Consider the following 16,326-nt stretch of genomic DNA (forward strand, 5'->3'; position numbering starts at 1 on the left):
TATAATATTTTACTAAAGCCATATTGGTTATTGAGAATGATGCTATACACACAGCTTTTGTCCAAGAGTAAAACATGTAAAAGGCCCAAAATTTTGGGTTTGATAGCCCAACATTTTGGGTCTTCTAGCTACCCCAAAACACACAATAAAGACGGCTAACTATTGTCTACACCTGAATTCTCTTTTGGTTCATCGGAGACCAAATATTTAAATTTGTAACGAGCTCTTGAGTTTTGAGATTCAACGGCAACAAACTCTTCGTTAATTCAGAAAAATAAAAATAAAAATAAAATTTGTTGCCTACATGGCTATGGACAAACAGAGATGAGGCCACTTCAAGAAACTTCATTTTTAAAGATGTTCAAAACACATGTCAACATACATTCGGAGGCAAGGAAAAAGGACTCCTAAAAGTCATATAGAAAAATATAACTTGACACGAAAACAACCTCGTCGCAAGAACCGGGACTTCATTAATGGTGGCAGCAATATGTGAATGTGAGTAAGAAGGTGATCGCACAAAAAAAGAAAATAAAAGTTTTACAATAACAATGTTCAAAGTTAGTATTTGAGAATGCTTTTACAAAAAAGCTTGAGTTTTTCCTTCACAAAATCTACAATCACAAAAACTGCCTAAATACAATTAAACCCTTCAAGTAATACTCCAACATAATGACTAACAATAGTTTTACCAAGACATGTTGTTGTCAAAATGCCAACAAGTATATTACATTCATTCATGTAGACTCAGCTTCTAAGCACTCAAAAATTTGTCAATGCCTACAACATTCTGAAGCATGATTATGATCAAACGACAATCAATTTGCATCGATTATAGTTCACTTTTTCCTTCAATCATAGCATATTTTCGGAAATCATTTCATAAAATCTTTAACATTACTACTGATCATTGCCTTCATATATTGAGATAACCAACATGAAACCGAGAAAAAAAAAAACACAAGCCCTACCACAACCACCACCAAAACCAGAATAAATAAACATACAACCTATGTTCCTCAATTCTTAGCCATAGCTCTTTCATTCTCCAACTTCTGAGCAAAAACTTTGGTGGCAATCATATTATCATCGAAGTAACTTGCGTATGGGTGCCCTTTCGGAACCAATCTCCGATACTTCTCAAAGCTCTTCTCTGCCTCAATGTTCTTCCTCAAAAGAGTATAGATTATGCCCTGACACAAATAAGGCCTAAAATCCCTAGGCTCCTCCTTCACCAATTCTTGATAAGTTTTCAATGCGGTTTCATATCGCCCCTCAAGAACCCGAATTTGCGCAAGCAAAAGCTTAAAGTCTCTCATTTCACTCTTTTTATTCTCCTTTTTACATAGCTTCATTGCATCCTCTACTTTCTTTTCAATGGTCTCCAACTCTTCACTCGACTCGCCCTGCGAGGCCACAGTCACCAGACCATGATAAGCTTCCACGCTGAAAGGATCCTTCTTCAGAAGCTCGGTGAACCCATATTTCGCCGATTCTGTGTCCCCACTATATGCATACAAATGGGCTTTCATCATTGGCCATTCTTTCTCGTCAGGCTCAAGATCGATCAACTTATCAATAATTTCAATACCTTCGGGGATCTTTTTGCTCTTTATCTTGATTTCCATCAATTCTTTGAGACCATCAATATCATACGGGTTGGAGAGCAAGTGTTCTTCAATCGATCTCTCTCTTTCTTCATCAGCAACTGCATCTTTCGTGGAGGATTCGACAGAGGAAGGAGGAGAAATCGGAGCGGAAATGGCAGGTTTCAGCACCAGATGGAAGTGAGCAAAGAAGAGGGTTGCGGCAGTAACTGTAGTGATGATAGTGGCTTTGAGTGGGGCAAAAATTGAATTCAACGGAATCCCGGGGCTGATTTGGGATTTCGAGAAGTGCTCAGGGTTATCGGGATTTCTGCATTTCGAGTGTTGGAAAGCGGCTTTGATAGGGGCGTGAAACAAGCGAGGAAGAGGGGGAGAAGGGTTTCTGAAGGAGAGGGAGGAGAAAGGCGTGGTGAGAGATGAAGGGCGTAGATTGACGGGGGTGATTTGCGGCTGCTGACGGCGGGTTGCTTTAGCGGCGGTGAGACTCAGAGTGGCCATTGTTAGGGTACAGAGCTCTAAACCCTCTCGATGACGGAGGAGGGTGATTGTCTCTGATTATCTCCAATTTCGACTGAAGTCGCATTTGTGTTAAGGGAAAAAGCGCTATTCAATTTTCCAAAAAAAAAACGCTATTTACTAGTTTCTGCCGGGCTTTAAGAATTTGGGCCCGATTATACTAATTTTGGTCAGACTGATGCTTTAGGCTTCTACTGAACTTTCATGCCAGTCCATTGCATGCTCAAGAAAAGACCCCAAACACATGTAAATCTCATCCACACAGTGATGTCTCTTGTCCCCTGTAACGAAAACATGAATCTTGCTTCTAATATCCACCCAACTGCTTCCAGGAATCCTATTCAATCCCTTCTCCCTCATCTCATGCCTGATCTTCACTACACTAGGCCATCTTCCAGCCGCCGAATGCGCATTAGATAGCATTACATACGAAGACACGTCTCCAGGCTCCAACTCCAATATCTTTCTGGCTGCAACTTCCCCCAATTCTAAATTTGAATGAATCTGGCAGCCTCCTAGCAATGCCTTCCAAAATCCTATTCCAGGATCAAAAGGCAAATCATGGAGAAATATTTCAGCTTCCTCGAACCTCCCTGAACGGGACAGCAAGTCAATCATACATGCGTAATGCTCTGCTTTTATCAAACTTGTGTCATCTTTCGCCTCCTTGAAGTACTCGTAACCTTTGTCGACAAGTCCAACATGATCACAAGCCAATAGTAAACAAAGAAGTGTAACACTATTTGGCTGAAAGCCCATTAGCTTCATCTTCTTGAATATTTCTATTGCATCGTTTCCTTGTCCGTTTTGCGCATAGCCACAAATCATAGCATTCCAAGAAACTACATTTTTTTCGGGAATTCTATTGAAGACCAACAAACTGTCGTCCATGCTTCCACATTTTGCATAGAAACTTATTAGAGAATTTGCAAGAAACAAGCTAAATTTACCCAAGAACTTCATTGCACAAGCATGAATACTTCTCCCCACGCCTAAGGACCCCATATTGGCTGCTGCAATCACTGCACAAGGATATGTAAACTGAGTCGGCAACTCGCCTGCTCTTAACATCTCAACAAAAAAATTCACAGCCTCCTCGTTTTTGCCTGTTTGGCTGCATCCACTGATCATTGTATTCCAAGAAACACCATTTCTTTCTGGCATGGACTGAAAAATCTCCACAGCTTCATCGAATCTACCTTGTTTGATATACCCACGAATCAATGTCGTGTATGAAACGACATTAGGCCTATGGGTATAAACAAAAGCTCGTTGGGCATCCTCAATGCAGCCGAACTTCACATAAAGATCCACAATCGCGCTGCCCACGTAAACATTAGAATCAAGGCCAGCTTTTATGGAGAAACCTTGAATCTGCTTGCCCAAACGGAGGTCTTTTAGAAGAACAGAAGAGTGAATTAGCGCGCCAAAAGTGTGCTCGTCGGGTCTGATATTCACATGGAGGATTTTTGAGAACCAAAGAAAGGCATCTTTATGGAGGTTTTGCTTTACCAAGTGGCGGATCACTGCTGTTTCAGAGACCACATCACGTTTACGCGTTTCATCGAGCAGGCGGCGAGCGTCTGAATTTAGATCAACATACTCATATCGTTGATTTATATATTCGCCAGCTCGAGGGAAGAATCCCCTTCGACATTGGCTGTTGGTGATGGGATGATAATGGCGGCTGCATGCGGGGAGTTTCATAGGTAGACAAAAAAAATCATCGTGTTGAGTGTTGACATTTTGCTTTGAATTTGAAATGTTCTTGTTACCTTTTGAGTCTCGTCCTAGTTTCAAGTTAAATTTTTTGGAAAGAAAAATAAATAAATAAATAAATAAATGAACTTTTTTGGACGCAACAATTAGGTTCATTTTCTTCCAACTCATCTTTCGTCCGGGAGTGGAAATTTTCCTGTTAAATCTTGTAAGTTGTATCTAGTGACATTATCTCACAGTAATAATAGTATAAGATTTTCTTAATAAAAAAAAACAATTAGGTTCATTTTGTTGAAAATAATTGTCTTGAAAATGTTGAAAATATGTATGAGATGATGTATGTGATTATGTATTTTTGGACTAATTTCCAATCATATTCTATAAATATGTGTCTCCATTTGTGAAGGAGAACACAATTGAGTGGAGAAAATTTTAAAAAAGTGTGTAGTTTGAGATATTTTGAGAGTTTGAGAATTTTACTTTTTAACGTAAATTTTTACTTTTTACAACACGTTATCAACACGAAGTTATAAGGTTTTTCATATTTTTCCAAACTCTAAAATACAAGGAAAATGTAAAAATATTCAAAAGTAAGAATATTTATTTTATTTCTTTATTTATTGTGTATATATTTAATATATATCATGTTATTATATAAAAAGGTTTATTCATAAAGTTTTTAGTGACATGATGCATTGTAATTCATGGAAGATAATACTCGCTTATCAGAGGAACTATCGCCATGATTCATGTATTTTATTTTATTATATATTGGCTTATATAAGTGCCAAGTGGGAGAATGTAAGAAAAATATGGCACATATCAAACGAGATATCTATGATGACGGAAGCGGTGATGACCGATGCCGTCATCCTTGACGAATTGTGCATACGGCGTCTCACATTTAGAAAAGTGAAACACGCAACGCGCACTTATTTTGAAACTCGTGCTCCCAAACACTCATTGATGGTATGAGATTTGCCTATAAATATTGAGGCTCTTGAGGTCCCTAAACACACAACTCATAACAACACAAATACATCATCTACGAGAGAGTTGGAGTGTTAGAAGACTTCAACCAGAGGAAAAACAACATACTTACACATTATTCGATGGCCGGAGGTAACGCTCGATCTTGCTTCCACATATTGTTTATCATGTTCATATAATTGTATAAACATGATTATTGAGAAAATTCTAACAAGCTGGATTTGCAATATGCGTGCATTGTCTATATTCTCTGATATGTGAAATGGATCTCATCTCGTCCCAAAGTTCTTGAAAATTCCTCTGTTTTTTAGTTTTTTGGTCGTTTGATCAACCTTCATAATCTGTATTTTATCTGTCATCCCCTGAATCTCAGTGGTGAAGGTGGGTGGTTTTTTTTTCTTTTGTTAAGAACTTCATTGGTTTCTCGGTTTCAATCCTTAAATATTATGTGTATTAGTGATATAGAAGGTTATAATTGCCAATGTCCATTGCAACGTGCTGTAATGGCTTCACCTAACGCGACGCAAAATAAGTCTCCTGTTGTTAAAGATCCACCTCTTGATGAAGAAATGCTCTTCTCCGTCTCCAGAAAAACTGTTTCCGCACATCCATGGCATAATCTTCCCGCACGTAATAACTTACTCTCTATCATCTTGTTCAGAGAGTGAAAACATTACTTTAATTTGACTTCTTTTCTTTCTTATTTTCCGGCACAGGAGGATCTGAATTTTCAACTTATTTCAATTGCATAAAAATATCAAATTTATTTTCGTTTTTTGGGTTTCTTCCATTGATGGTCCAATTAAGAAAAAGTTTTCACGCGTGAGCCGAATATGTGAATTCTCACTTTGCATTTTTATCCATAAGTACGTTTAGATTATTAAATTTCTGAGTACTATTCTTTGATTTATAAATAAATTTGTACTCTAGTTGATATCTAAGCTTTTCTCCTGTGCAGGATTTAATGTTTTCAAGATGTCTTTCAAGTGCAATAGAAGTTAAATTTGTTTTAAAACATGTTAGTTAAGTGATTTTTTATTCATTAGTTGGAAACTTTTTACTGTGTATATATCTATTCGCTGCTTCGAATGCTTTCCATTGGCATTTGAATTTTTCTTCTATTTAAGTAACGCTTTACAAGTTATTTCCTTTTACCCTTTCTCCTTTTGATTAAGCACCGCACATATTTTATGTGCTCTACATTACCACGTTTGTTGAACAAAATATGTTTAATATTGCAGGTGATTGAGATAAGTAAAGGAAGTAACGTGAAATATGAACTTGACAAGGACACATGTATAATCATTGTATTGGCCTTTGGTTCAATAAATGTGGATCTCAAGCTATTTTTGCTTATTGTAAGGTACCAAAATTTACTTCCATTTGTAGGTTGACTGTGTTCTTCACTCATCAATTGTAACGATTTAGTCGTAATTAATCAAGTAATCATGTTTAAGAGAGGTAAAACATGAACAAGGGTGTTGGGTTGTGAAACACAAGCAATCTTGATTTTGATGATAACAAAACTTGTTATTATGTTTCTAACATATTTAATCAAGTGTTATAGTTAGTAGATCAAAGTTGGAAATATTTGAGCTGGAAATCAAATAAATCAATCTGGCGCAGTTCAGTAAATCGATCATATCTCATGGCTCGGTGATCCAAATGACTTGAGGATAAAACGGTTGGAAATCTTACTCAAATATCTACAAGTCATATCTCAGGCCAGATGAGTTAATTCGGACGTTATCAAGGCTAAATGGTGGTCACAACATCGAGCTGGATGCAAAGTAGATCGAAGTTACAACAACCAGATCAAACAGACCAGTCCTGGTATTTTGGCCATAACTTACAGCTCGCTTATCCAAACGGAATGATTCAGTATGATTTACGAAGCTAAGACAATGATCTACAAATCATCTTCAATAAGATCAATCTGAATCGGAGTGTAAGAAGCAGATAAAGCAGGATGAAGTTTCGAGATCTGCACAGAAATTTTATAGAACAGAATTTCTGACACAGCTTAGTATTTCGAGTATAACTCTCACATACAAACTCAAAATTGAGCGATTCTTGATTCCGTGGAAAGCCAAGAGAAAGGGCTACAACTTTTATGTTCATTACCTTGCCCATAAATCAGTGAATCAAGAGCTATAAGCAAATGAACAAATCAAATCAAACATGGCCAAACCAGATCAAGTGAAAAAGACCAAATCGAAGTTTCTCTAACCAGATCAATTGAACCAGAACAGATCAAAGCTCGACCAGATCAAAGTTGGACCAGACCAGATCAAAGCTTGACCAGACCCGATGATTTTGACCATATCAACGTCAGATCAAATCAGACTGGACCAGACCAGACAGATCAAACAACCAGATCAATCAATTCATCCAAATGAACACTTCATTTGGAATCACCTTTTAAGGGGGAACAAATTCAAAGAAATTAAGAGCAGATCAAAGAACGACTAAAAAGGAAAATATCATCAGTTGATGCGATTGTCAAAAAGAGGAAAAATGACAGATAAATTGCTTACTTTTATCAAACACCAAAGAGGGGAAAATTGTTAGGAATTCAAGATCTAAGTTTCGGTGTTTGAAAAATTACCTAAGTCATCAATTGAAGAAGAAAAAGCAGAAGAAGCAAGGAGCAGATCAATTGAAGAAGCAGAAGCAGAAGAAACAAGTATCAGATCAATTGAAGATTATCTCAACAACCAAGGAGCTTTTTGTGTTAAAAGACAAAAGACATTAAAAGAAGATTTGAACATTACTAACAAAGAACCAGAAATTCAAGATCTGAGAGCAAATTAAGGAGACTTGTTAGACACCTTAACGGATACTTTCTGAAGGCTATAAATGCAAGAGACAAGCAAGAAAAGAATGAGAGAGCTACAAAAAGAGAAGAGAATACACGATCAGAAATATCGAGTTGTAAGATTATATCAGATCAGTTGAGTGTTCTGTAAAACACTACCTTTGTAACAAGAAACAGTCAAGGGCTGTGTTCTTGAGTGTCTAGGAGTTCTGAGATAGGCAGAGGTGTAAGTCCAATCTAGGATCGGATCTGTGCAAATTGCTTGTATAAGATCAAAGTCTTCTATAAGAGAGTGAATCCTTCCGAGGTGGAAGAAGGGGTGACATAGGAGACTGAGCTCCAAACATCCAGAAACAATTCACCGTGTTATTTTCCTTCTGCCTAACACGTTCACTCACTTCACAAATTTAACCAATCCATTTGAAGAGTGTTCGATCTGTTAGTCAATCTCTTCCGCACTGATTTAAGTTGTTTGATTAACATAGACACACGAGAAAGACAAGAGTTCATTTACTAACTCATCTGAACTCCATACAGTTGAGAAAGACATTTTCGATCCTATCAAAGGGATTCAAATGGGTTTAAGGAGTTCAAAAATATATCCAAAACACTCAAAAATAGCCTGAAGGGTCCCGAGTATTCGATGGGAATGGCACTTCCAAACAGAGATCGGATCCACCAATCGAGTGCAAGTTCGAAAGCATAGTTTGTGTTCAGAAACCAAGGCGATCGGAAATTCCGATCAGAGATCGCTTCCGATCTGCTCAAGCCAGCTGTCCGTGATGAGGTCAGCTTGATGATATCATGGGTGACGTCGGGATTGGAAGACTGGAGCTTCCGAAGGTGTGATCGGAGCTTCCAAACAGCAGTCAGGGAAAATTGTCTAAGAACCTTTACACGCAGCGCACACGCAATGATCGGAGCCATCGATCAAGCGGATCGGAGCTTCCGATCGTGCTCTATAAATATGAGGTAGAGAGGTCTCATTTCTTGCTCATTCCAATTCCTTATTTATTTGTTTCTAAGGGTTTTTAGGGACTTTTTTTCCATAGTACCCGAGGATCGGGTGGTAAGGAAGTGTCCCGGAGTCGTAGGGGAGTTGTGCCTAAGTTTTGAAGCAGTCGTCATCAGCGAGCTGACTACGGACGCAAGTATAACTTTGGATCCCTAAAAATATTAGGGAACATGCAATAGTTGATACATGGGTATTTTTCATTGTGTGCTAGTTGATAGGCTTGGAACCTATATAGATGCTTCTAGGACTGCCTTAGTAAGGTACATAAGTAGTGACTGATATTGCCAGCGGATATGCATGCTTCTGTGTTGCATTTATGTGTCATGATTTTCATGTTATTGCATGGATATATTATCCGACATTTGCATATCATATTGTGTATGTACATTTTTTAAGATAAGCCAGTTGAGTAGGGTCGCTCAGCCCTGTTGGATGGTTGGGGCATTGAGAGTCATTCTGACTGACGAGTCATGCAAGCTCTAGTGTTTCTGGGGACATCCTAGATCCACATATATTTAGGAGTGAGTGGTTGGGTCCAGCGGTTTGATTCTCAAAGGCTACAGCTCATGTACTAGGCGTCAGTCTGATCAGGTTGATACAATATATCCCAGATACGGATACCCAGACATTCATATTGCGCGCATCATGTTTGTATGTTTACTCATACTAGCATATTGCGCTTTAGCGCTCACGTCCAGTGTTTTCTGAACACCGCATTCGACGAGGTAGTTACATGTATTGCACCAGGACTTTGGGATTAAGTTGGTGACCAACCAAGAGCTGCAGGAGTATTAGTTTGGATATTGAAGTATTTCAACTGGATTGTATTATTATTGGATTTTATTTTACCGGTTGTATTCTGCCGGTCTAGTTTTTATTTAAGTTTCAGCAATTTATCTCAGATTATTTATTGCATGCTTATTTAACTATTAAAATCTTATTAGTAGTGGATCTAGGTTGGGTCGCTACATCAATTGTGTACCCACAAAACTATGGTTTCATTCCTTGTTTTGTTTGCGAAGACAATGACACCATGGACGTGTTGGTCATGATGAAGGTCTGAAGTTCTGTTATTATAATAAAACTCGGTAATTTTTATGTGGTTTGACATGAAAAACACAACTAACATAACTTAAACACACATTGCTACAATTCTTTATTATTCCTGATTAGGAATGGCAATTTTCCCCGCAGGTTCTGGGGAGTATTTATTGGTATGAGTTCGGGTTTTGGGATTTTTAAATATCCCCACAAGGCCGCAACATATTGGGACGGGTATGGGGATGTTATCCTCATCTCCAAACCCGCCCTAATAATAATAATAATAAAGCATCAACATTTAACACTTAACATAGTGGCAAAGAGAACTAATTATACACAAAATTCTCCACACAAATCATACCTTCATTCACCAGTACTGTAAAAAAAATTAGTGATTCATCAGAAAAAAATAAGAAAAACCGTAATTTTTAGAGCTTCCCACCAAGGAAAAAGCAAGAATCAAGAAAAACCCCACATGAGATCTGCCAAAAAGACAGCACTTTACCCCATTGGAGGCTTTGATCCATAGTAATCATTAATTTCTATTTGAATTAGTTTTTGGATTAAGTTAAATTCAATTGCACGATCTTAACAATATGATATATATCAAAGTTCAGACCTATCATTATGTTAGACGATTTCATGGATCACTGACTACTAATTTTTGTAAACTTCCTAGGTCCACCTTTACATGTTGTACAACTTTATAAGCCAATGATCCTATAAGGTGCAAAGCGCAGTTAAAAGAGTACTACAATGAAAAGCATTTTGCATGCGTCCATGCCATATTTTTTCCAGTCTAATTCTAATATATATATATATATATATATATATTCAATTATTAGCATTGATCCAAGAATATGTATGTGTAGCTAAAATAATGTGGCAAGCTAAAAATGAATGAACAACGAACTTACTTGAAAGAAGGTGGGTTGGATGGCCAGTCATTTGAAATCTCATTCATTTTACGTACACATATAAACTATTTATATTAATCTATGTAAATTTTTATTTATTTTGATAAATTTAGAAATCATATATAATCTTAATAAATTTTTTATACATAATATTTTTCTAAAATAATAATTTTGATTGATAGAAATATTTTTTATATAAAATATTTTTATTAATTTTAAAAATTAATATTATAATAAAAAACTTTACCCAAAAAATTTTATATTTTTATCATAAAATTGAATAATAATTTTTATATTTTTATATAATAAAATTTACTAATATCGTATATATATTATAATAAAATTTATTTATAATATATATTTTCGGGTATGAGTACGGGGATGAGGACTTGGTCCCCATGGAGATGGAAATGGGGAATCTGCGGTAAGAAATTATAGGGATCGGGGTGGGTATGGAGATGAGGTTCGAATTCGGGGACGAGGATGGGGAAGTACTCGCCCCATTGTCATTCCTATTCCATGTTGTTGGGGTTTCATTAGTGCTTGTTCTAAAAATTCCATCATATAAAGAGATACATTATTTCTAAAAATGAACTGCTAAATATTATACAGTTTACCGTTTTGGCAACTCTAACTCTTGCGGTGTCCAATTATGTATACATAATCCTCTTACTCTTTTCCAAAGGAGACATTCAGCGTTATTCATTCCACGGAATTGCTAAATATTATTTAACTGTTAAACTCTAATTAGTAATTGATCCAGATTGGGTCGCTACATCAATTGTGTACCCACATAAATATGGTTTAATTCATTGTACTGTTTGCGAAGATGACCGGTTATTTCGGTATGAATAAATTCTACTGGCAAGCGAACCAGGTCAAATTATAATAAAGTGGACAAAGGTCCAGATGTCGAACCCACAGGGACTGTAAAAATATGATTACCAAAATCTATTTATTTTTACTTAATCTAGACTAATGAAAAAAAATGATTTCAGATTTTAAACTAATGAATAAAATTGTAAATAAAATTAAATTAAATAAAAACGCAACAGAAAACTTTGGATTACTTAAAATTTGGGAAAAGTTCGATCAAGGACACACGTAGGTACCAGACAATTCATGCAACAAGCAATCGATCTAAGATATCAGACTTAATCTTAATTTACGGGAATTTTCCTAATTTATTCCAAGGTCTATTTCTAGAACAATCAAACCTATTCAAATATTTATGAACTAATCTTTCGTAATTCTAATCAAATTTGAATGCATAAATCACCGTGAAAATTCAGTAGACACCTAAACCGCATAATGAAACCGAATTCTATTTCTAGTCAGCTTTACACTATGTTGAAAATCAAAGTGATCGAATTCGAGACCTCCTCTGTCGACTTAGACTCGATTAACAATCAAACAAATAACTGGCCAAGAAATTTGTAAGACGAAGATAAATTTGATAATCAATAAAATCAATTAAGTCTGAAAATCTCAAATAAACAAATCAAGTTTTTACATAAACTGTCTGGCCCAATCACGTGGCCTTGATCGAAGAAAAGAAACTACTCACTAACAAACATGATTCAATAAATCAAGTTTAAAAACATAAAATAAAAATACTAGAATAGAAGAAATTCTGAAGAAATTCGCTCCACAGCCGCCGTAAGCTTTGCCCGTACTCAAAAAGATCAAAAGTCCTTGAAAAGAGCATAAAAAAATTCTATTTATACAGCCGCGCCAATTGGAGTCCTTTTCAAACTTAAAAAAAACTCGAAATTAGGTTATGCGGACACGCGCGCGCGCCTAGGAAGTCTCGCGTGCGCGCAACGTAAACAAACAGTGCATCCTCGATTGTCTCGCGCGCGCGCGGCTTCTCTGTAACTCTGTGGACATCTCTTCGGCGCGCGCGCGCGGCATGAGCTCGCCCGCGCGCGCCTCTTCTATTCATGCTCTGGATTTATCTTCTGCGCACGCGCGAGCAAGGGTCTCGCGCGCGCGCGCCTTGGACGAACATAATTCCCATTTTTTTGCTTAATTTCCTACAAAATTCAACCAGGTGAGTCTAATGCAAACACATAACAAAAGACACTAATAAAACTTACGAAATTAACCTAAATGCATGCAAACTAAATAAAAAATGCTATAAAATAATGCATACTAAACACACTTATCAGAAGACAATGACCCCATGGACGTGTTGGTTATGATGAAGGTCTACAGTTCTGTTAGTATAATAAAACTCGGTAATTTGTACGTGGTTTGACATGAAAAACACGACTAACATAACTTACACACAGTTTCATTAGTATAATAAAACTCGGTAATTTGTACGTGGTTTGACATGAAAAACACGACTAACATAACTTAGACACACATTGCTATAATGCTTTAATATTTCAGGTTAGAAACTATAATTTTCCACGCGGGTTCAATGCGGGTTCGAGGAAATATTTATGGGTACGGGTTCGGGGATTTTTAAAAATCTCCGTAACATATTGAGACGGGTATGGGGATTTTTAAAAATCCCATCACCGAACCCGCCCCAATAATAATAATAATAATAATAATAATAATAATAATAATAATAATAATAATAATAATAATAATAATAATAATAATAATAATAATAATAATAAATATTTTAATTTTCATATTTTATTAAATCTAAAATATTATAAAAAAATTAAAATTTAAAATACTATTATTATTTGCTTTATATATATTTTTTATGCATTACATATAATACATATGTTTATTATAACGTAATTTTTTATAATATAAAAATATTATTTGAATCTCATTCGTTTTACATACATATATAAACTATTTGTATTAATCTATGTACATTTTTATTTATTTTGATAAATTTAGAAACCATATATAATCTTAATAAATTTTTTATACATAATATTTTTCTAAAATAATAATATGATTGATAGAAATATTTATTATTTAAAATATTTTATTAATTTTAACTGTTAATATTATAATAAAAAATTTTACCCCAAAAAATTTTAATATTTTATCATAAAATTGAATAATAATTTATATATTTTTATATAATAAAATTTACTAATATCATAAAATTTACGGGGATGGGGAATTGGTCCCCGTGGAGATGGGGATGAAGAATCCCCGATAAGAAATTATGAGAATCGGGGTGGGTATGGGGATGAGGTTCGAATTCGGGGATAGGGAAGTCATCCCCGTACCCTCCCCACCCATTGACATCCCTATTCCATGTTATCGGAGTTTCATGAGTGCTTGTTCTAAAAATTTCATCATATAAAGAGATACAATTTTTTGAAAATGAACTGCTAAATATTATACAGTTTACCGTTTTGGCAACTATAACTATTGCAGTGTCCAATTTTGTATACATAGTCCTCTTACTCTTCTCCACAGGAAACATTCAGCATTATTCATTACATGTATAAGTAATAATTGTCAGTACATATACATTTATCATTTATATAATAAGGATCATGGTCTTGAAACCATTTATGAGGCTATGTACACCATCATAATTCATAATTGATTTCAATGGTTAAACTACATCATATCGGTTGTGAAACTATGTTGACTCATCCTTTCATATGCCTAAATCTCTTAGTGTAGTTACAAACTTTGTTTTTAACATTACTGTAGTAATAAACTTGAAGCCACAATTTTGAATATCATTGTGCACTCCTAGTAGTTAAGCTTAACTCTTCACCATTTGTGTATAAAGCTACCAATTTTTCTCATGTATTGAACATGTCCATGAATGTAAACAGGAAAAAGTTATTCTAGGTTGTGTTCTCAGGGCTAGAGCAATAGGTATTTTGCCAATGACTGATGAGGTACAAACAATTTAATATTTAGGACATATTGATCCAAAACTTTGGAATAAAAATATTTTGTTCTGGGAAACAGGGAAAGAGAGATGACAAGATCATTGTTGTATGCGATGATGACCCTGAATCTGAAGACTATAACGACTTTAGTGAACTTCCAGAACATCTTTTGAGGGAAATCCAATGTTTTTTTTAAGACTGTATCCTTTGTAAAAAAAAATTAATGATTAGATTTTGTTGGTTTTAGATGTGCTGTGGAATTTAGCCACGGATAGTTCATATTTACTAAACGATTATGCATTATTTTGTTTTCTTAATCATTACTCAAACAAGAAAAATAAGGGTAAGACAATCATAGTAGGTGAGTTTTCTCCAGCCAAGGACACTCTTGACGCTATCAGAGGTTCCATGTAAGTAAGATTATTTTTATTCAACATTAACCATGGGAATCGATATCATATCCCACATCTTATCATAGCATCGCATTCTTTGACTAGTTGTTCATTTGATTTTTCAAAATGTTCTTGTTCATGCAAATTATGGAGAGGATTGCGGAAGTCACATAGTGACACAATTTTGGCATAATGTTAAATCATGCAAAGAAAAACTCAGTTCAAATCTTTTGCCCCTGCGAACAAAAAACTGTGGATATATAACCTTCAAAATGAACTGAGATGAATACGTGAACTCTGTATTATTTTTTTGTAATCTTCGAAAAACTTTTCTATCCTTCGAAAAATAGATTTGAAGTAGTGTGCTTCAAGTAATTATTTCATCCATCATTTGTTGAGGAATAAACAGGACTTCGATAACTCTAGCGAATTTATATGTGACACATGTTTTGTGCGTTCATATTTTGTTGACCTATGTAGGAAACTGTATGGACGTTGCATAGCGGAGATTAAGAAGAGGAAAAACTCACGGAGATGGATTAACTTATTGTCACATTTTATCATGTGTGATTGTCTTGAATCGGAAACCGGTACACATGTTTAGATCATTAAATTCTGAGTTCTATTCCTTATTTATAAATCAATTTTACTCTAGTTGATATCTAAGTTTTTCTTTTGTGTAGGATTTACTGTTTTCAAGTTTTCTTTCAAGTGCAATAGAAGTCAAATTTGTTTTAAAACATGTTAGCCAAGTGATTTTTGATTCGTTATTTGGAAACTTTCTACTTTGTATATATATATTCGCTGCTTCGAAATGCTTTCCATTGGCATTTGAGTTTTTCTTCTGTTTAGGTCTCGCTTTACAAGTTATTTCCTTTTACCCTTTCTACCTTTGATTAAACGCCACACATATTTGATGTGCTCTGCATTACTATGTTTGTTGAACAAAATATGCTTAATATTGCAGGTGATTGAGATAAGTAAAGGAAGTAACGTGAAATATGAACTTGTCAAGGACACGTGAATAATCATGGTATTGGCCTTTGGTTCAATAAATGTGGATCTCAAGCTATTTTTGCTTATTGTATGGTACCAAATTTACTTCCATTTGCAGGTTGACTGTGTTCTTCACTCATCAATTGTAGTGACCCGAATCCAAAATTAATAATTTAGTGGTAATTAATCGAGTAATCATGTTTAAGAGAGGTAAAACATGAACAAGGGATTTCAGATGGGTTTAAGGAATTCAAAAATAGATCCAAAACACTTGAAAATAGCCTGAAGGGTCCCGAGTATTCGATGGGATTGGCACTTCCGAACAGAGATCGGAGCCACCGATCGAGTGCAAGTTCGGAAGTATAGTTTGTGTTCAGAAACCAAGGCGATCGGAAAGTCCGATCCAAGATCGCTTTCGATTTGCTCAAGCCAGCTGTCCGTGATGAGGTCAGCTTGATGATGTCATGGGTGATGTCGAGAGT

General features: G+C 35.5%; 2 protein-coding genes and 1 pseudogene across 2 annotated transcripts; 1 reads left to right on the forward strand and 2 right to left on the reverse strand.

The window, feature by feature from the left end:
* Positions 1-812: 812 nt before the first annotated feature.
* LOC140886370 (protein SLOW GREEN 1, chloroplastic-like) lies at positions 813-2,105 on the reverse strand. Its single transcript, XM_073292923.1, has one exon. It carries the CDS (start codon positions 2,103-2,105, stop codon positions 1,020-1,022), a length of 1,086 nt encoding a protein of 361 aa, XP_073149024.1. The 3' UTR covers positions 813-1,019.
* A 201-nt stretch (positions 2,106-2,306) lies between these two features.
* Positions 2,307-3,904, reverse strand: LOC140886364 (pentatricopeptide repeat-containing protein At5g42450, mitochondrial). Its single transcript, XM_073292911.1, has one exon. It carries the CDS (start codon positions 3,828-3,830, stop codon positions 2,307-2,309), a length of 1,524 nt encoding a protein of 507 aa, XP_073149012.1. The 5' UTR covers positions 3,831-3,904.
* A 1,431-nt stretch (positions 3,905-5,335) lies between these two features.
* LOC140866722 (soluble inorganic pyrophosphatase PPA1-like) lies at positions 5,336-15,993 on the forward strand (annotated as a pseudogene).
* The last annotated feature ends 333 nt before the right edge of the window (positions 15,994-16,326 follow it).

The sequence above is a fragment of the Henckelia pumila genome, chromosome 1, assembly GCF_033568475.1.
Source record: "Henckelia pumila isolate YLH828 chromosome 1, ASM3356847v2, whole genome shotgun sequence".
NCBI lineage: Eukaryota > Viridiplantae > Streptophyta > Magnoliopsida > Lamiales > Gesneriaceae > Henckelia > Henckelia pumila.